Genomic DNA, 20,317 nt, shown 5'->3' on the forward strand with positions numbered 1-20,317 from the left:
TTGAATCCCAGCCCCTTTTTGGGAGAGCAACCCACAGGCCAGATTTCCTTATGTTGAGGTTTTTAAGCGACCAATTTGAGCCCCTTGAAACCAGATACTAGTGGGAATTGCTGCAAGGCCTCTGTAGCCGTGCTGACGGGGACATGGTGTAGTGAAAATGTGCGTTGGACTGGGGGTGTTCCGGTAAGTTGGTACAAAGGCAGTAGTACAATGACTTGAATTTCCAAGTGTGTAATGAACAGATTGTATTAAAAAAAAATCAAACCATTTGGATGGCGTTGTGACTGGTGTTTGCCATCTTGAGAAACTGGTGTTGATTGTGTCCAAACCTAGAGCTGGACATGGTCTTCCAAGCGCTATTGATGGAGGGGAACTGTGCAGCCTGTTGCGCGTATCGCAGTTTAGTTTGCTGCCACCCAAGTCTGGCCTCCAGCTCATGTTTCACACTTTGTGAGCAGAGGGAGGTGAACTGAAGAGAAGGTAGAGGTGGTTCATGCTGAGATAGAAAATGAGCCCTTACCTAGGTGCTTCTAAGCCAGTACTGCCTGAGCTGACTTTATCCTTGAGAGTCTGAAAGTTAGTCTAGAGGGCAGATGTTCGGGATGTCTGAAATCTCAAATCCATGCTTCTGGTGCAGTTTCTGATGGGGAGCTGCACCTTTATCTGCTCAGCCAGTGCGGAAGGATTCAACTTGTAAGCAGAACAAAAACTCTTCAGTAGGAACATAATTAAAAACTTCCTGAAGTCTGCGTAACCTCATCCACTGAGCGCTGCTTTCTCCCACCTCGATTATGGCAGTGAGCCTGCCTGAAGAGGAAAACTCAGAGGTGCAGCTCCTTGCTTCTCCGCTCTCCCAGCACTGCGGCTCCTGGGGTGGACGGAGACTCTGTGTTGGAATATTGACACCCTTGCGCAGGTTAGCGAAGCCTCCGGGGAGGCCTGCTGGCTCAGCTGGGAGGAAGATCAGCTACTCATCAATGTGGCTTTTCTTCAGGATTGCGTTGTAGAACACTCGGAGAAGTTTCCGCAGTCCCAAATAGTGTGTCTCCGTGGACCTCCCTTTTAAAAAGGGCGCTGGAAGCTGTGTGTGGCTTTCTTTAGCCAACCGCCTTCTGCCCAAGCGACTGCCCAGAGTTCAGGAGAAAGAGAAAGTGAAACTGCCTTGTCTGTCGTTCAGATGCTGAGATGTGCAGAAAGTGGAAAAGTTGTATAAACATTAAAACAGATGAGCTTTGCAGTTCTATTTCTTATCATCTTCATGGAGAAAGCTGTCAGTGGTATGGAGAAAGCTGTCAGTGGTCAGAATTAGCCACGCCGGTTCTTGTGTAATTACCCTCATACAGTTACATTGTACTTAGGGATGCTTGGCGTGAGCTGCGTGTCCTTGTGTTTGACTTGGATGTCCAGCGTGAGTGTGCTGTAGTTAACCTCATCCTTTAAAATCTTTTCCTGCTCCTTTAGCTTCTGCTTTAAAGGTCATTGAAATCTAGACCTGGGATGCCCTTTCTAGCCTGTGGATGACATCGTTCGGTGTGCTATTTTTGAGCACTTGCTAGTGCTAGATATGAGAGGAGCCCTTCTGGAAGGGTTTTGTAGTATTTGTGTTTTATTTCCTACTTTATCACTTGGCAGCAGTTCATGCTCTCCTCTTTCTTTTAGGAAGATTGCAGTGGCTTGAGTCACTGTTACTGAATGTTTCCCTGTTGTACGTAGCCTCAAAATTGCTTTTGCTGCTTCCTTGCATCCTCCAGTTTTCAAAGGAGGAAGATAGACCTTCTGGCTTAATCTGAGTACCGTCCTAGGAGCCTCCTAGCCCACAGCTCAGTATTGGCACTGGTGGTCTCTGGTCTGAGCTAAGCGTGTCACTTGGGACAAGGTCCTGCAGCGAGTTGCGAGTGGGTTCTGGCTGCCCTCCTGGTGAAGTGGGTTTGCTATGGCTTTGGCATCTCATATCTGTGCCTCGATTTCTTTGTCTTTTGACAAAACGTCTTTTCCTCAAACTGATGGAAGTTGTTTAGCTGTAAGAGTGATTGCGTGCGTATGCTAAGTATTGCCCATCTGTGAATGTTTCTGATACATCTGTTGGTTTTGCATCGAAGATGTATACAATACCTGCCCCAGGAATTTCCGTAGTTTATGTGGCAGCTGGGATGCATCATTGAACTTCTTTGTCTGTCTCTTTCAGAACAGGGCAGTCGGACGACCCAAAGGGAAGCTGGGCACCGCTTCTGCGGTCAAGCTAGCAGCTAATCGGACAACCGCGGGAGCACGTCGGAGGAGGACGCGATGCCGCAAGTGCGAGGCGTGTCTGCGGACAGAGTGCGGCGAGTGTCACTTCTGCAAAGACATGAAGAAATTTGGGGGGCCTGGCAGGATGAAGCAGTCCTGCATTATGAGGCAGTGCATTGCAGTAAGTACGCCTGTTGCTACCGTTCTTTCAGAGATTTCTTTCCTATGTTTGTGTCTCCTGATGACAAGGCCTGGAACTGAGAACTCTCCTTGGAGTAGTCTGCAAAATGGCAAAACAGGGTAATCCCTGCCCTTTTCTTCCCTTTGCTTTTCACCCTCCAAAGCTCTTAAACTCCTAAAGGACCTGCTTTCGTCCTCAGTAGTTTAGAAGGCAGGTGTGGGGATCAGCGGTACACCAGAATTCAGCGCTATAGTTGCTTTAAAACGCTGGGGAAGAGGGAAGTTCTGGTTCAAAGGTGGAAGAGATGTGTTTGGTTTGAATCGTTTTTGATTTTCCTGAACAGCCACTTTGCAAGTATCTCTACTGTGTTAATTACTTAATCAACTTAAGATAACGGGGAGATCTTAGACTGGCATCCCCTAAGATTTTTTGGCATTGGTGACCCCAGCCGCAGACTAAGACTTGGGTTTGAATTTGTTTGCTGTTACTTAGGCGTGGGGGAGGAATTTGGTCCAGAAGACCAAAGAGCCATCCAGCCCAGGGTCTTGTCTTCTGCAGGGACTGGAAATAGCTGCCTGGCAACGCACATCAGAACAGGGCAAGTAGGTAGTCAGAGACAGTTTCCTGGGTTCCAGTGATACATTGCTTTGAGGCTTCTTGAGCCATGAATGATAGCTTTATGCTTGACAAATATTGAAAGATTATTCTCCCATTAAGTTGTCCAAGTGTCTTTTGAAACCATTGCTTTTGTACTGACTGTGCCACTGAGCTTCTCATCAGGGTTTAATGCACCCTCCCAAGCATCAGAATTAGCTATAACTTTCCACCTAATTTTAGCTGTGCTCAGCTACCCTGGCAAGCTTAAGTCTTCCACTGATAAACTGGAAGACCTTGTATTTGCAAGTGTTAAAAAGGATCAGCTTCTGAAGGGGGTTGTTTGCTTTAAAAGGGAAAGGAATACTATCTATTCATAACTGAAATATTACCCTATCTGTACTCATTTTCATCTGACTCTTGATTTAGTCTTATTAACTGTTCCTTTCACCTAGGCTTTTTTCTTTAATCCTGTTGAGGAAACTGAAGTGGAGGCGTTAGGTGGCATGGTCAGGCTTTAAAAACTGATAAGCACTTAGTGTTTCCAGTAGTTGCTCCTGGTAGCTCACGCCTTGTCCTGTTCTAAGCCATGCACTGTTTTGGCACAGAGGGTTGGATTCAGCTCTCTGGGATCTTTCAGTACATAGAATATCTACCTTTCTGCAGAGTGCTTTTGTAGCTCAAGTGTCTTTTCTTTGAACACTTGATTTCCTAGAGTGTGGCATGAATTGAACAGCATGGATGAAGAATTTATTATTCTCTAGGGAGAAGAAATTGTGAAATCCTGCTGCCTTTTTTGCGGAGGGATTAAATTAGGGCTGAAGTGTGCTTTATTGTCCTGCCTGATGAAGGAAACTTTCATACTAAGCAGTTTTAATCTTGATATGCAGGCTGAGCCTTTTGGAGGAGATGAACTGGGTTTTCTACTGGCTGAGTGTAGTTGTCTTCCCATCCCCTCCCCCCTTAGGAACAAGTGTGTTTCTTCAGTCATGTGTGCAGTTTGATTTCCAAGAGCCCTGCTTAGAACACAGAGCTTGGTAGCTGACACATTTTGATTTGTCATCCAGTCTTTAAATGAGCTCTGGAGGCATCTCTACTCTTTGGAGGTTCCCACTGATGTAAATAGCAGTGGAAATACTATAAACTTACGTAGAGCAGTAAAAGCCTGGAAAATCAACCAGTTGAGCTGGGACTTTACATTTCTATAAGCAATCCTTTTGTCTTTGCTTTTGGTCATTATGTTTGCTAGCAATTGCAATAGGAACATGTTCTGGTATGTATCCAAGAGCTTCCAGTGAAAAAAAGAAGACGACTCTCCAAACAAGGCTCTGTGGAAGTAATGATCCCCGCAGTGCTGGGACTGTTGTTTCCTCTAGTTAATATCATTGACAACATTAACTAGACCCAGACTTTCATTACTCAGAAGCCTTAAGAGAGCCTGTACTGCTCTTTAGAGAACAGGAAGCTCCTTTGCATCACTGGCTCAATCAGGGAGGGAGGCAGGAGCACCTGGGCCGCTCCATGCTGCTTCGGATGAGTCTAAAGGGAGCATGGGGGCTCTATGCTGGGAGGACGAGTCATTACAGCACAACTGCTCTCAACAACTGCTTCAGCAGTGCCAAGGAAGCGTGGCACAGAGGATGTTCCCTAGAGACCCTTGCCCCCAGCAAGAAAAAACTCTAGTACTCCTGGGATGTCCATGCTTGCTGTGGTCCTTGTGTACGGATATAAATTATTTCCATGTGGGAGACTGGACAGAGCAAGCGGCAGAACTTTTATGGCTCTGGACAACTTAACTTTTCTGAACTAATGCAATGGTTTCTGGGGGTTTCCTGTTGTGAGCCTAGAAAAAGGGTAGTAACTAAGTAACATTTGCAAAATGCTTTTAAAATGGAAGGTGGATAAGCACTGGCATGAGAAAGCAGGAAAGTGTTGCCAGATCTATCGTATCAGTTGCTGACCTGCTCTGCGGTATCTTACCATAGCTCTGTTTTTCCTGTGTCTGAAATTTCCTGAAGGATACAGTATCACTGCAGAGATTTGATTCAATGTACAGTTACCCAGTTAGAGTTTATTCCATACATGAGAGGTCTTTGCTATGAAAGGCCGTATCTCTAGCTCCTACTGCTTAGCAGTTGAGGAGTTACAACCTGATTGATTTTATTTCACATTACAGCCAGGTTCTTATGAGGATCTTAGTTCTCTTGCTTGTAATGAGGCTAAGACCCTACTGCAGTAAAGCAGAGTTTTGTTCCTCATTCACGTAAAGGTAGCTTTTTCTTCCTTCGACTGGTGTTCAATGCTTTGACATGGAGGAGAGAAACATGAGATGCTACAGGTGTCCTTCTGCATCGTGACAGATAGGAAAAATCACCATGCTTCCCACTTGTCGCTCTTCTAGGAGAAGAATTCTCTCAAGCGTCTGTGCAGTGCTTCACAATGTTGTGGCTGGGAGCAGAGCCTTCAAACTGATGCTGTAATGGCCTATCGGTCAGGAAAAGGCCGCCTCTTGGTTCTGTTGTGGACTTGCTGTGTGGCCTGGATTGGCTCCCGTAACCTCTGGCTGCCCAGCTTGTAAAATGGGGGAGCTGCCAAATTGTTGGTCAGATTATGAAGCTTAATGGATGTACCTATGATATTCTAGGTTGCTTTATTTCCTTCCCACTGTATTACAGTGAAGTGACTCACATACCAACATGTGGATGAGCTCACTGATTCAAGGGACCCACAAAACAATGATTCCTTTTCATCCCTGGAGTTCCCCATTGATCTGTGTTGCTCTAGGGAGGGCACTGTCATTCCCTGATACATGTCCTGTGATGCTTGGTGTGGCTACCCAGCCTCAGATGTTGCCCAGTTTTTCTTGCCTTCATTGTTCAGCTGAAAAGAAGCCTTTGGCTGCTTGCATAAAGCCTTCTCTCTCTCCAGAACTTCAGAATGAGAATACTGTAAGTTAATGTTGTGGAACTTCTATTTCCATATGCTTTCTGTACTCTGATCAAGGCTTCTTTCTGATATGTGTAAACAGCCGGTGTTGCCTCATACTGCTGTGTGTCTGGTGTGTGGAGAAGCTGGGAAAGAGGACACTGTGGAAGAGGAGGAGAGCAAGTTTAATCTCATGCTAATGGAATGCTCCATTTGTAATGAAATAATACACCCAGGATGCCTTAAGGTGAGTACGAGGATGTGATACTTGTTGGAAGTAAAAACTGGATCAGGTATCGCTTTAATGCAAAAGTAGTACACAGAAAGTAGAAAGCTTTCAAATTTTCATTTTTGGAAACTGAGTAAAGAAAAGCAGGGTGATGGCCACAGCACCCAAAGCCCTGGCTGGCCGGAGGGGATCGTCACCTGACGTAAGCGGCAGCCCTCTGTGCAGAGGCTCTTGCTTTGGACAGTCTCGGAGATGTGCTTGTATGCAAATGTCCTGCAGGGTTTTTTGTCTGACTCTTGTTTAAGGAAGTGAGTCTCAGGTGGGACAGAAAGCTCAGCTAATGTTTTGACACTGACTTGTTTCCAGAAGACACTACAATCTGCCTGTAGCTTTGCATGAGTTGGGGGTTGCAACCCCCCATATCAGTAGCTCCTTCCTGTGGCCCACAAAGCACGAATGAGCAGTTTGCTGTATGTGTCTGTCCAGGCACGGATGTGCCATTCAGAGGCCGCTGGCTTTAAAGATGCTGCCAGCAACTCTAGAGAACAAACCGAGCGAGCTTCAGGCTGCAGGAGAGCTCGCCCCTGGCTGGCTTGAGTAACATGAGCAGCTAGTTCCTTTGCTGGTAGCAGAAGTGCTGTTTGGGGCATATATTTGTGTGTGAGCATTTGGAGGCTTCTCTGCTCCAGAGCTGGTTGTGTTTCAGCTGCTCAGCCATTTCCTGTTGCTGATTTGTTTATGGTTAAAGTGATTTGCTAGAGCAAATGTGTTCTGACACACTGTGCCCCAGAAAGGAGCTTCGGGCCCCTCCGGGATCTCGGGGAGGGGGAAGCTCGCTCCCTGTGCAGGCCCGAGGTGATGCTGTCCTCGTCCTTCGTCGTTCCTGCGCTGTGTTGCACCAGACGCTCTGTGTGCGATCGATTCATCAGAGCAGAAAGTAGGTAGTTTGCGAACCAGAACGCTGGCTGTCTCCCTGCTCCGTGGGGAATGGGGTGCCCACAGCTCCTGCCACAGCAGCATTCGGAAAGGAAGCTGTGCTTGCTTGGCTCTGCTTCAAACCAGGTGTCGAGAGCTTTTGGTAGAACAGGGGAAAGAGCTGCTTTGTTTCAGAGGTGCCTCAGTCCCGACTTGTAGCTGCCCTCTTACTATTCTAGCCCTTCCAAAAAGCGTCCTGCACTCCCTCATCTCTTGTTTTGCTGTCTCAGTGTCACTTCCCGGTCAGGTCCAGAGGACAGGATTGTTGTCTAGTGGCAATTCAAGCACGATTTCCCCTCCCTGTACCATATTTGGGACTAGTTGCACAGGATGTGGGTCAGACCTGTGAAATCAAGCAAGTGCTGTTTGTTCTTTTATGCATAGGTGGTGTTTTGAGTGCTGTTTTGGTAACTAGAAACAATGTTGCTTCTGAAAACTGAACAGTGGGAGATTCATGGTGTGCCTTGCATGTCTTGTAATTTCCCAAAGCTTCTGGCAAGCTGGAAGGATGGGATAACTGATAGGATTTATGGGACAAAAGGGCACCATTGCCAGTAGGATTTGGAATTCTTGGAAAGCAAGAGGAGACTGCGCAGGAGAAGAGCAGAAGGAAAATGGAGCCTTTCCATTGATTTTCCCCACCACCACCACTTTGCTCGTTATTCCTGGCTTCCATGATTTTCTGTAGGATTAAAGACTCAGTTACTGTGTTATGTCTACATGTTGTTTGAGCCACTGACATGGATTTAAGACCAGAGGATGGAGCCCCAAAAATACTTGTGGGAGACACCCTTGGATGTAGATGCAGTACCTGGGCAGCTGCCTCTGTTCACCACCCAAGAGAAAATCCCTCCCTGTCCTGCTCAGTAGATAGGCAGTAACACATGTGAGCTGTGGGTGTCATCTCCAGTAAAACTTGTCTGGCAAACATACTTTTGGGGGGGGGGGGGACTAGAAGAAACTGGATCGGTGAAAGAATTAATGTGTTTTTTCCTAGTTTCTTATTCCCACATGGAGAGAATTCCCTTGCTTGGTCAGTACCTCTGAGGTGTCTCCAAAGCTCATGGAGCAGTTCAGCACGTGCCCAGGGTAATTCCTACTCCAGGGCAAACTCCTGGTTTGGAGCTCATCCAGTTCTAAATTCCTGATTTGGCTGTGCACGTTTGTGGTGGGTTTTCTCCATCGAAAAACCAATCTCACAGGGTGATCTCGCTGAGCATTTGTGGATGTGTATATCTGTCCTTGACCACTGGCTAATAGTTGAGCTAGCTTTGGTGGGAATGCATTAACCAGAACTGTGGGGAACGAATCGTCCAGCTTCTGGAGCGGGTTTTGTAGCTGGAGTTGAATGGCAGGTTTGGGCAGTGGGTAGCTGCAGTTTAAGGGTAGCTCGGGTGTATCTGTGCTTTGCCGCAGTCACGGCCGTGAGGTGCTTCCTTGGGTGCCCCTCGCTGAGGGAGCCCTGGTACCCGGCCGCGTTACGTCCTCGGGCTGGGGCTGCCCCAGGGACAGCGGGGCTCTTCCACGGACCGAGAAGTGCTGCGGAGTGGTTTTTGACACGCTGCTGCTTTTCCTGAAAAATAAAATGCTAACACGAGTGCTTGTTCTGATGAAGAGTTTCTTACGAAATGGTGATGCTTTTGCAACCGCAGCTTTGCCCACGTTGTTTCCAGAGGGAGCCAGTGAGATCTGCAGAGGGAGTAGTCTTAGTTGTTAAAGTATTTGAGTTAAACCAAAATTGATGAGTTTTTCTTGCTACGTGGCAAATTGCTAATAATGTTGATCAACATTGGTGAGCGACTGCAGTACTCGGTGCCGCTTCTTTAAGGAAAGGAGATGTGCTTCCCCCAGTAGGAGCTCCTTCCTTTTCATCTTTTAAGTGGAAATAGTGATAATGATGAAAAAGATTAATATGTTTAGGTGCATTAGCAGAACAGCAGAAATACGGAGACCTTCCCCAGCGCAGCTGCGCTCCTGCCGGTGGCCCCGGCCGCTGTGCGTCTCGCTGCCTGTTTTATTTTGGCCTGGGCCCTGCCGAACGCGTGGCCCTTGCTCGGGGTGGCGGCTCAGCGCCCTGGGGGCTCGGCGCTCCCCCAGAGGAAGACCTCGTAGTTGCTCACCTTCACGTTTAGACTTCGCGTGTGGCTGGCCTCGGCCTGCAGGTGCCTTTCTGAAGGTGCCTCGTGGGGGCTTAGACCCCCACCGCAGCGGTGTAGCGAGGGCGCAGAACTGGCTCCCGCCCAGCCTGGAGGGATCGGGACAGATTCGGGGCGGGTCTGTGTGCATCTGATCAGGTTGCTGGTAGTTCCTCACATCTGTTCAGTTCCTTAAACTCCACAGAAGGGATGGAGCTGCAACGCTTCCCCTTTGGTAGCGCTTGTTCTATATTCAGTGCGGGAAATAACTTGTTCCCAACTTGGGCTGGGGCCAGGAATTGCTCCCCCGAGGCAGAGATGTATACAACTCCTCCTGGAGTATCCTACACTTGCCATGGGAAAGAAGGTTCAAAGGCACACAGTTGTGATAAAACCAGTATTTAAATTCTGCCCACTTCATTTATTCATTTATTAACTCCAGAAGACTGAGAGAGACTGACGTGTCGTCACTCTCGCTCGATGGTGAAAGTGCCTGGCGCGGGGACGGAGGCAGCCGATCCCCGCGAAGCGCAGGGGTGCTCCTGCCCAGCAGCTCGTCTTCGCCGAACCGGGAAACGGCTCAGAAACCTGAAAAATCGGCCCGTCTTTGGTCATGCCTGTGCCAGCTGCAGTCGCCCAATTGTGCTGCTGTTGCCCAGCTGCTTGTCTCGACAGTCACGTTTTTCTTTTCTATAATAGCAGTAAAACATTTTTTTCCCTCTAAAGCTTTTTTCTAAAAATATAATTGAACCCTTAAGATGTGAATGTGCCATCTGTGAGTGTACGCGTTTGCGTGGAGGGTAGTTTTTAGCTGAGCTCTACTTTTCAGTTTCATTCACAGAAATTTCTTTCCAAAAACACCTATCTCCTCTTTGGAAAGTAACAAACAAACCCAGCTTTTCTACTGCGTAGGGAGGACTGTCCTTTTAATTGCAGCGTAACGTGCTTTTTCTCCTTCGAAAAGCAAAATACCACAACCCTTCAGTGGTAATAAAATAGAAGTAGTAGGCACTTCTCTTCATTATAGTACCTGGATGATCGTGGCCGTGAGAGGCCTTAAAAATGTCTTTATGTGACCAGTTAAAGTTTGCCTGTTCTCTAACTGACCTGGCAGCTGCCATTCCTGTTGCATACGGACCCGAGGGCTGGATGCGTGGGACTGTTAGCTCTGAAACACAGAGGAAGCCGTTTTTTAGGGAACGCTTGATTGCAGCGCTCTTTGCTTCTAAAAATGCCTGAGAGTATAAACGTACCCGAGACTGAGCGCGCGGGGAGAGAGCCCTGCCTTGCAAAAGATCCGACTGCGGCTCGCCGGAGCTTGCGCGCGGCTCGGAGGCGCGAGGGGATGATCGCAGCCCGCTTCTCCGCGGGAGCGGAGCGTGCCTCGTGTTGGCCTGCGATCGGCCTCGGCCTTACGCGCTCGAGCGCTGCGGCGCGCGCCAGCCGGGGCGGCGCGGAAGGGCCGCGGCGACGGGGAGAGCCGCGAGCCCTCCCGGCGGCGCCCGCGCGGGCGGGAGCCGCGCTGTCCTCGAGCCGGAGTCGAGTTGGGCCCCTCTCTCCGCAGGTGAAGGAATCGGACGGTGTGGTGAACGACGAGCTGCCGAACTGCTGGGAGTGTCCAAAGTGCAACCATGCAGGGAAGACTGGAAAAGTGAGTTTAATGGGAATAAGCGATGCTGGAACGAGATACAGAATCTCAAACGTTCCCTCTGGCTTGTAGATGTAATTTTGCCCTATACCAGCTTTTGGTTTTGTACTTAATTCAGTTGAGTCAAAGGAAACAAGCTGATGGCTTTCTCATCCCCAATGTTTCTTACATAGTCCTGTTTCATATACTAACACTTCACCCAAAACCCGGGGAATATTTAGGTTAGTTCTGTGCGCTGCTGCGTTTTAACTTCTAAGATGAAAATAGTTCTTCCGGATTTTGTAAAATTTTCTCACATGAAACCTGAAGTGTCTCTTGTGATTAGTGAAACACTAGTTTCAGCATCTGTTTCAGTTTGCAAAAAACATGTGGTTATAAGAAGTAACTTTATAAAGGTTAAAATTACTGCTGCCCTAACTCCTCTTTAATCACTGTGTCCGTTACAAAGTGATCAGACCACTAGTGATGGAGGCAGCTTAACCTCTCAATGGCTGGCAAAGGCGTAAGATATAAAGTTTGTTTGTGTTTTGTGTCTCTTTGGCGTACAAGCAAAAGCGCGGACCAGGATTCAAATACGCATCAAATCTCCCAGGCTCATTGCTGAAGGAGCAGAAAATGAACAGAGACAATAAGGAAGTAACTGATGCGGCAAAGCGGAAAGGGGATTGCGAGGAGACTCCCAGGCGGAAATCCGAGGAACATTCCAAAAAGGTTCAAGTTGACTCCATACTGAGGAGAAAGTCGGACGAGGCGCATCTGCGAAGGAAAAGGAAATTTGAGAAACCCCAGGAACCCGCTATGAGAAAACGGGTATGGTAAAATGCTGTTTTTATATACGTACCCGGGTGCCTGCACGTTGGTTGGGGCTCCTGTCTCTTGCTTTTGGGCTTTTAACTCATTTTGGAGTTCTGGACCGTTTCAAAAGAAACGGCGACATTTTCCTTTTCTTTCAGAAAACCACTAGTCTAACAGGACAGTTTGAATAGCAAGGCTCGGGTGGGTACTCAGAGGCCGAAAACACTAGGCTACGGCTGTTGTTTTATTCATAATGCTGGAAAACCCACTTTAAATAGACATCCCTACAAGACACTTGGAGTAGGAACAAGGTGAAAATCAATTTGTAATGGAAACTTTTTCATCTTTAGCCACATGGAGGCGTATGGCAGCTTTTTTTTGATCCACAACTGTACAATACCCAGAAGTGATGAGAGGAGCTGTGGAAGTGACACCTTCAGTAGCCTGCAGAGGGGAGGAGCCGCTCACAGCGGCGGTGTAGACGGCTTTTCCCCGAATTGATCAGTCGGAGCTCTTGGAGCAGGGGCATTCGGAGTCTGTCATGTGGATTGCAAAATGTGCTCCGTAGGAAATAGAGAGAGGCTGGATTGCAGAGGTAGAAGAGAGGGTCTAGATGTAGCTTCACTCGTGACTAAATACACGATGGCTTTAAAATCAGGATGAGTGGCTGGCTGTGCACTGCGAGCGTAGCTCACTGGAACCAGCAGCCTGCCGTTCCAGGCCTGACAGTGGGAACGCCGCAGTACGAGAGGTGCAGGGTCTGGGGTCGCTTTGGTGGAGCGGGAGAGCAAAATTCATGATTCCAGTGTCTGCATATCTGGTTTCTGGCCATGCTTTCCTTTTCCTGTCCCTGTGGACTCTCCGGAGTGTTTACGGATCACCTGGATTGTTCCATGAAAACACCTCAGCACGTGAAGGTTTGGCAACCCACGGTGCTTTCCTCAACAGACAACACAACAAATGTCCTGTTTTGGGGTTTTTACTTTTCTTTCTTCCAACAGCTAAAACTTGGAAAAGAAGAGAAACTCTTCAGGAAAAAGGTACTTTGCCTTTTTTAATGGATGTGTTCTTGATCTCTTTTAACCCCCCTTCCTTACGTGAACTGTACTGTGAGCCAGTTTCTCTCTCAGTCATGTCTTTGTGTCACTGCGGGCAGTTTTATTGCCTCATTTACCTGTTGAAATTACAGAAACTCTCTCTCGTGTAAACCTTCACGCTCCAGATCAGCTGTGCCACGGAGTGCCGGCCTTGTGTTCAGGTGTCCTGTATTAAAATAGAGCCGTAAGCTGTGATTTAAAGAGCCAAGGAATACAAATCTGTGCTCAGTACTGACGTTCTGCTCTCACTGTGTGCTTGAACGCTGCCCCTGCAGCACACCCACAGCGGTTCGTACCGCAGCACGTTCAGAGGCTCCCCGGCACCCCGGGGAGCTGTGGGGGACCTGGCGCGAGTACTGATTACCTCTCACAGTCTGGCATCATGACAGAAGTCTCATGCCTTTAAATTACGCATGTTTTCAGTATCCTGGGAGGGAGGGGTGCTACAAGCTGTCGGTCGCCTGATGTTTTAATTTTTCAATTCTAACTTGCCATTAAGTTATTGTGACCTCCTCCTCGAAAGGCAGGGTGCTCTGCGCTCTGTCCTGTGCCCCAGCCTGAGGCGTAGGAGCACATCCTCTGCCTTGATCCAGCTAGTTTATCACAGAAGCATAGGCTTGCTGATACCAGAAGTGTGTTCACTTAGCAATGCTGTTGCATTTTAACATTAAACTTCTTGCTTGTGTTCAGATTAAACTTGAAGTCTTTCTTGGTTTTGGTTTATACATCTCTTAAGTTTCTCTCTGGTGCCTGTCAAAGTGAGATTAGATTAAGATGAGCCAGGGAAGCGTGGTTCGCTGTTGGGAGCAGGGCAGGAGGACGGTGCTGGCTAACCCATCAGCCTGCGCTGCGGTGCAGACCGTGTCAGTGCGAGGTCTCATCGGATGAGCAGTGTGTCAAAGCTGTCGGTCAGATCCCCCGTCCTGCGTGCGCAGGAGGTGGTGGGGAAGCTTTGAGAAGATGATCTGAACTTCGTAGGACGTAAAGGGGCAGCTATAGCATAATTAAACTAGACAGCGAGTATCCAGCGGTAAGTAAGGGCCACGACAGAAGCGCAGCAGCAGCATGAGGCAGTGGTTGCAGTTCAGGATGTCTCGGAGCTTCGCCTCTTGGCCAAGGCCGTGAATGCATGTCAGCCAGCTTTTAAAGTGGGTGCTTTACCCAGTGAACCACTAATTTGTCCCAAGCCTGGTTTCTTCTGGCCTGCTGGGGGGTGCTGTTAGTCTTCTGTAGGCAAGTTGTCTGCTGCGTAACGAGCAAGGTCCTTGAGTCTACAGGATTATGCGTGGGGGATGCATGTATTTACCAGCGTCCCGGAGGCCAGTAGCTGGACTCCTGCTGTCGTCCCTGCAATGGCATTTGAACTGGATGCCTTTGGCCGGCGAGCGTACTCTTGTGCTGAGCTGCATGCCGGCCCCATGTGGCAGGGCAGCCTGACCCCAACCCCACGCACAGCATGTGAACTATCACTGAGCATGTTCTTGCCCGAAGAGTCAGCTCTTGTCTTTTCCTTTTCAGCGGCGATCGTGGAAGGCTCCCGATGACCGAACTGCCATGCTCAAACCTCTGCGACGCCTCAAGCAGGAGCCTGAGGACGACCTGCCGGAAGCACCTCCGAAGTCCAAGGAGAGCGACCAGTCACGGTCCAGTTCACCCACTGCCGGTCCCAGCACGGAGAGCGCTGAGTCCAGGGACAAGAAGAAGTTCAAGATGAGGCGGAAAAGGCGGCTTCCCAATAAGGAACTGAGCAAGGAGCTCAGCAAGGAGCTCAACCAGGAGATCCAAAAAACCGAGAACAGCCTTGCCAATGAGAATCACCAACCCATCAAATCTGAACCTGAGAGTGAGAATGAGGAACCTAAGCGTGCCCTGAACAACAACGAGAGACTCCATAGGTTCAGCAAAGGGTTAAACGGGACTCCCCGGGAGCTGAGGCACCAGCTCATCCCCAGCCTGCGAAGCACACCTCGGGGAATAACCCGGCCACCACCTTCGCTCTCTCCTCCCAAATGCATTCAGATGGAACGGCACGTTATCCGGCCACCCCCCATCAGCCCCCCTCCGGACTCGCTCCCCCTGGATGATGGGGCAGCACACGTGATGCAGAGGGAAGTCTGGATGGCTGTCTTTAGCTACCTCAGTCATAGAGACTTGTGCATCTGTATGAGAGTTTGCAAGACCTGGAACAGATGGTAAGGAGGGCTGGAAACGGAGCTAGAGCTAACACGCAGTGGGATGGACTCGTAAGGGAAATGGGTGACCAGAGGCACTAACGTCTCCTAGGTGCGCGGGGTGTCACTGCAGCTCTGTCAAGCCCAAGAAGAAAGGGTGACCAGCAGTGTCTAGAAAAATACCTGCCTTTCTTTCGGCCAAGCTTTCTTTGAGACAGCAGATTCCAGGGTTTCTGCTGGGTGTGTGTGAAGGACAGCGGGGTGCATGTGCCAGGCTTCAGGCTTTGTAATGCCCAGGAGCACTCGCAGCCTTTTCCGTAGCCTTTGGCTGCTGGAACGGTCACTCTAGGTTGTGCTAAGTCTTGGTGTCATTCCGTCCTCGGGACCTGCTAACTGCTAATGAGGCTGATGTATATATTTTTTCAGTCCAGCTATTAAATATTTGTTAAGAAACAGTGAAGATGCCCTCAGTATTCTCTTCAGTTCTAGTCTTATTGTCTATGCAGGATACTTGGAGGGAGCAGTCCTCTTTGCTCTACCCTGTATTAGCAAAGCTGACGAAGAATCCTTTAATTATTGTATTTACTTGCAACGTGTCTGATTCTCTGGATACCAGAGTGTAAAGATCGACACAGTCTGTTACTGTAACAGAGCAGGAAGCATTAGTGGACAGATTTACATGTTTGGTTGAACTTGCAGTAAAGTATCTTGTTTTCTGTCATCTCAGATTATCAGCTGTAATGTGCACACAGATGGGCAAATAGTAGAGACTCCTTCCTGGCACAGTCTAGTAACAAACTGGGTTAATGACAGAAGGACTGAAGTTGATAATTCAGTGCAAAAAGATGTGCATGGTGTCCATCTTCCATGGGTTCCTTGGTGTCACAGAAAGGTGGTAAATGTTTTTGTCCACTTAAATGCAGTATTTTCTAATGGAAAAATGAGAAAACGCAAAATCTTGGAAACCCGTTAGGACTTCTTGCTTGTTGCCCTTAAAAACAATAAAGAGTGTGTTTTATGTTAACACATAAGATACGTAGATAGGCATAAAACAAAAAGACACGAAACAGGAAGGGAGATGGGAGATAACGTTTTACAGAATTTATTGGCTAGGTAAAGACAGCTCGGGAGAAGTGAGGAGAGTAGCATTTAAAAACCAATCTTTGTTTTCAGAAGGTAAGAAAGAAGACATGGCACTTGTCTCATGGCTAGAAAATGGATTTTAACAAAGGCTGTGATGACTTAGAACAGGATCCTAAGTTGCTGACATTCATAGTTCTATGGGAATAAATCAATATTCTATTGCATGATTGGAGAAACTTCAAAGTTACGTAGCACTCTGTCTGTTGGTGTGCTTACGTTAGTTCCGCTCAGCCTTATTTTTGTTATTTCCAGTTAAATGAAGTAGTTCCTGTACTTCTAATGATACCTTTTAAGGTCTTGCAGAGATCAAAACAAGCACTAAATTAAGCTGTTGGCTTTTTTCTTTTTGGGTAGGTGCTGTGACAAAAGATTATGGACCAAAATAGATTTAAACCATTGTAAATCCATCACTCCACTTATGCTTAGTGGCATTATTAGGAGACAGCCTGTAACCCTTGATCTTAGCTGGACAAATATATCTAAAAAGCAGCTGAGCTGGCTTATCAACAGACTCCCAGGTAAGTGACACTTTGACCAATTCACCTGCTCCAGCAAACTAATTGATATCTAAACTGCAGAGGAATCTGAGGAATGTCTGAAGGGATCCAAGTATCCTAGGAGATAAGTAGATGGGTAGAAATGAAGCATCAGCAAGTTACAATGGGCCAGAAACTAGTTATGTTGTAACTACTTTAACTTTCTAGGTAAAACAAATGTGGGGCAGGTCTTAGCCAACAGGTAAGGTTGTGGAAAGCACCCAAACTAACCACAGTAGCAAGCTGTGCCGTCAGGAGGGTGCTGGGGAACTGTTCACCCGCAGTAACAAGGTTTGTGGCCGTGAGCTAGATGGAGAAGTGGGCAGGAGGAGGCTTCCTGCGTGCCCCTGCTTACCCTGGAGCGGTGGCATGGCCCATTAGAGCAGCACGGGGCTTAACCTAACCTGCTCGTGGTAGCTAAGATCACCGCGTACGTCTCTGGCTGGGCCAAGTGCTCCAATTTCTTTTGTTTCTGCAGGTCTCCGAGACCTGGTGTTATCAGGGTGCTCATGGATAGCAGTGTCGGCACTTTGTAGTTCCAGTTGTCCTTTACTTCGAACTCTGGATGTGCAGTGGGCAGAAGGATTGAAAGACGCACAAATGAGAGACCTCTTGTCACCACCCACAGATAACCGGCCAGGTAACGAGGCGGGAGGAGCACCCGGGGAGCTGCGATGCATTCGGTGGCATGTTGCGCTGCTGGCCCCGCTTGGAGGACACGAGCAGAATCCCTGCGACAGCACGGGCTGGGTTCTGGGCTCTGTGCGCAAGGTGTTCGAAGCGTAGTGACTTGCAACACCTTGCTGGAAGCCACTGGGTGACAAGTTGTGTTCTCTGGCTGCTTAAACAGTCGTCTTAGCCACTGTGCTGGTTTTCTGTCTGACTTTCTTCTCTTCAGGCTGCAACGGGTGTACTTTAGAGAGTATGGAAACACTTTCTTCCAGTTCAGGGAAGGAGCAGTTCTGTGGGTCATGCCACATTCGCCCGGATATCAGCTCAGGTGAAATTTTGAGCAAATCAGATCTGCTTTCTGGCATGCACTGCACAGCCTACTGCTTACTCCTGACTAGTAATTCTGCTGGGTCCCTGCAGTTATTTCTGCCCCTTTGTTTTGATACCAGGAGGTGGTTTTCTCCACGCGCCTGTGCCCAAAAATAGAAAAGTGTTCCTGCTGATACCCCTCCAAAGCGACAGACAGGCAAAAACGTCTGAAGTTACCTTAGGGCAGCAGCGTTGTGTGTTACAGTGCATTTCATATAGATCTGCAAATGTTTGCAATACTGGATGGCACTTTTATAAATGACCTACCACCCTCGTTTTCCAGGTCAGATTGACAACCGGAGTAAACTACGGAACATCGTTGAACTGCGTTTGGCTGGTCTGGATATTACGGATGCTTCTTTACGACTGATCATACGGCACATGCCTCTGCTTTCCAAACTCAATCTCAGTTACTGTAATCATGTGACAGATCAGTCTATTAACCTGCTGACCGCAGTCGGAACCACCACGCGGGATTCGTTAACAGAAATTAGTTTATCAGGTGTGGAGCACAAACACAAGGAGGGAGGAGGAGGGGGATTGCCTATCTGTTAAGCTTGAGTGAAATAATCATTAGCGGAAGTGTTTTTACTCATCCCCTTTCCCTTCCCAGTAGAATTTCCCTGTCGATAGTCAGATGTTTTGCTGGTGTAAAACACATCTCCAGCTGCCCAGCCCTTCCCAGGGCCCTCCACCAGCTGACGTTCCTACTGCGCGTCCCTCTTAGGGGCCCTGTGTTGTACCTTGCTTGTCTCCACAGGGGAGTTTTAAACTGCTGCTTCTCGCTCCTGTCATGTTTTGCTCCATCTTATTAGTTATGCAGCAGGGTCAGGGGGATCAGAGAACTGTCATCAGGCTGGTGGGAGTTTTAAACTAGTGATTTCACTGTCAGCGCAGTGAAGGAGGAGCAAAAAGGAGGTATCCCAGTCAGCATAGACCATCCTTGTGCTGAGAAACAAGTCAAGGCGTGCTTTTAAATTTCTCTCCCTGTGGTTTCTCGGCAGACTGCAATAAGGTGACTGACCAGTGCCTGTCTTACTTCAAACGCTGTGGAAACATCTGTCAGATCGACTTGAGGTACTGCAAGCAAGTGACAAAAGAAGGCTGTGAGCAGTTCATAGCAGAAATGTCAGTAAGCGTTCAGTTTGGGCAAGTGGAAGAAAAACTTCTGCAAAAACTGAGTTAGTTAAAGGACACATGTAAATACTGGGGTAAGGGGAGGGAAGGGACTAAGAACATGTAGGGATTTTATTTTCAATTGGGAACTTGGAATATTGGAAAATATCACGATTGGATTTTACAACTCTTGTCAAGGAGAGAACGACGTTAAACTACCCATGTTAAGAATTTCAACCTGTGCCACTAATTCAGTCTACCTGGGATGTCCTGCACTGGCTCTTATGCAAATTCATAAGGCGACTGTTATTGGTGATAATTGTTCACACCCGGAAGACGACTGATCTCCAAGAAATACTGTTATTTAAAGTACCACAGCATGTGCTTGGTAGTGTAAATTTGATTTCTGCTTTTCATTTCTTAAACAAAAAAAAAAAAAGTTGGTGTCATTAAAGTGGACCACGCACTGCATTTCTGCCTTCTTAACACATTTTGTTTTGTTACATCTTACATTATGCAGAACTATTTTTGTACAAAAATTGTTTAAAAATTATTTATGCAATGTTTGAATGCATTACCAGTGTTTTGGTTTTGATTGCCAATTTTTATCTTTACTTATGGTAGGAGAGAACTTAACCTATACTTCGTAGACAGTATCTATCTACAAACGTGCCCAGGTCAGGAAAAGTAGGTTAATACTTTCAACTTAAAGCATGTTTTAATGGAAGTTTATATCCTGCTTTGTATACTTCAGAAGTGACATAAGCATGTTGTGGAAATAAGGTGTAAATTATAGTTGAAGTAAAACACTTTGCCAAGTTTTATCTGTATAGAAATCACCTTTTTCTCAAAATTTTAAAAATTCCAATTTCAGCTTTTGCACATAGGAGGGTTTCACTCTGTAGCATGAGCTCTTGTACTCAATATAAAATTAATTTATACAGTGAGTCCAGCAGTAGAATAAATGGTCAAACGTAGTCTCTCTTTCTTTGAAGTGTGAGTTGAGTTCTCATTTAAGGTTTATAACATGGTTATTTCCTGATTGTAAAATTCTGCATTCATAAGTGCCATTGTTGTAAGGTGTTGTTTTCGTAGACCTTCCTGATGCAGTTTTACCTTTGTTGAATTTGTATAAACAATTGTACAAAAAGAGACACAGTCTATGAGGGTTTCTGTTCTAGCTCTGCTTTGCTCGGTCTCCAGCCGCTAGCTGAGGAGCGGCGTTTTTCACTAGAGCTCCTATGTTCACCGTGTGTATTTCATGCTGACGTGCAACACCAGCAGGTGAGGTGAGGACCTGGGTTCTCTTACCGCTGTCAAGGTGCGTGGGGAAAATGTGCAGGCAAGTTATTGATGCGTGTTGTTCTACTGCAAGTGTGTGTGTGAAGAAGAAATAGTAAATAGTTCAATTGTAACCGCTTGTGGGTAGAGGAGCTGTACCTGCCTGTCTTGGGGCTTGTCTTATTCTAGTAGGAATGCAGTAAAGTTGTGTAAGGTTCAAA

General features: G+C 47.4%; 1 protein-coding gene across 5 annotated transcripts in view; it reads left to right on the forward strand.

Moving 5' to 3' along the window:
• The window catches only part of KDM2B (lysine demethylase 2B), a 120,841-nt gene extending 100,872 nt beyond the window's left edge, over positions 1–19,969 (forward strand). For 3 of the 5 annotated variants that reach the window (XM_062589794.1, XM_062589796.1, XM_062589798.1), the window contains 11 exons: positions 2,186–2,410; positions 6,033–6,176; positions 10,833–10,919; positions 11,466–11,726; positions 12,713–12,751; positions 14,327–15,000; positions 16,477–16,640; positions 17,137–17,298; positions 17,557–17,658; positions 17,983–18,201; positions 18,704–19,969. In XM_062589794.1, the coding sequence (XP_062445778.1) occupies positions 2,186–2,410; positions 6,033–6,176; positions 10,833–10,919; positions 11,466–11,726; positions 12,713–12,751; positions 14,327–15,000; positions 16,477–16,640; positions 17,137–17,298; positions 17,557–17,658; positions 17,983–18,201; positions 18,704–18,885 (2,259 nt within the window). In that variant the 3' untranslated portion in view covers positions 18,886–19,969. The remainder of the gene's footprint in view (positions 1–2,185; positions 2,411–6,032; positions 6,177–10,832; positions 10,920–11,465; positions 11,727–12,712; positions 12,752–14,326; positions 15,001–16,476; positions 16,641–17,136; positions 17,299–17,556; positions 17,659–17,982; positions 18,202–18,703) is intronic. The other 2 variants (XM_062589797.1, XM_062589795.1) reach the window with 2 other exon arrangements.
• Positions 19,970–20,317: the final 348 nt, after the last annotated feature.

The sequence above is a fragment of the Rhea pennata genome, chromosome 17 (genome assembly GCF_028389875.1).
Source record: "Rhea pennata isolate bPtePen1 chromosome 17, bPtePen1.pri, whole genome shotgun sequence".
Classification (NCBI taxonomy): Eukaryota; Metazoa; Chordata; class Aves; order Rheiformes; family Rheidae; genus Rhea; species Rhea pennata.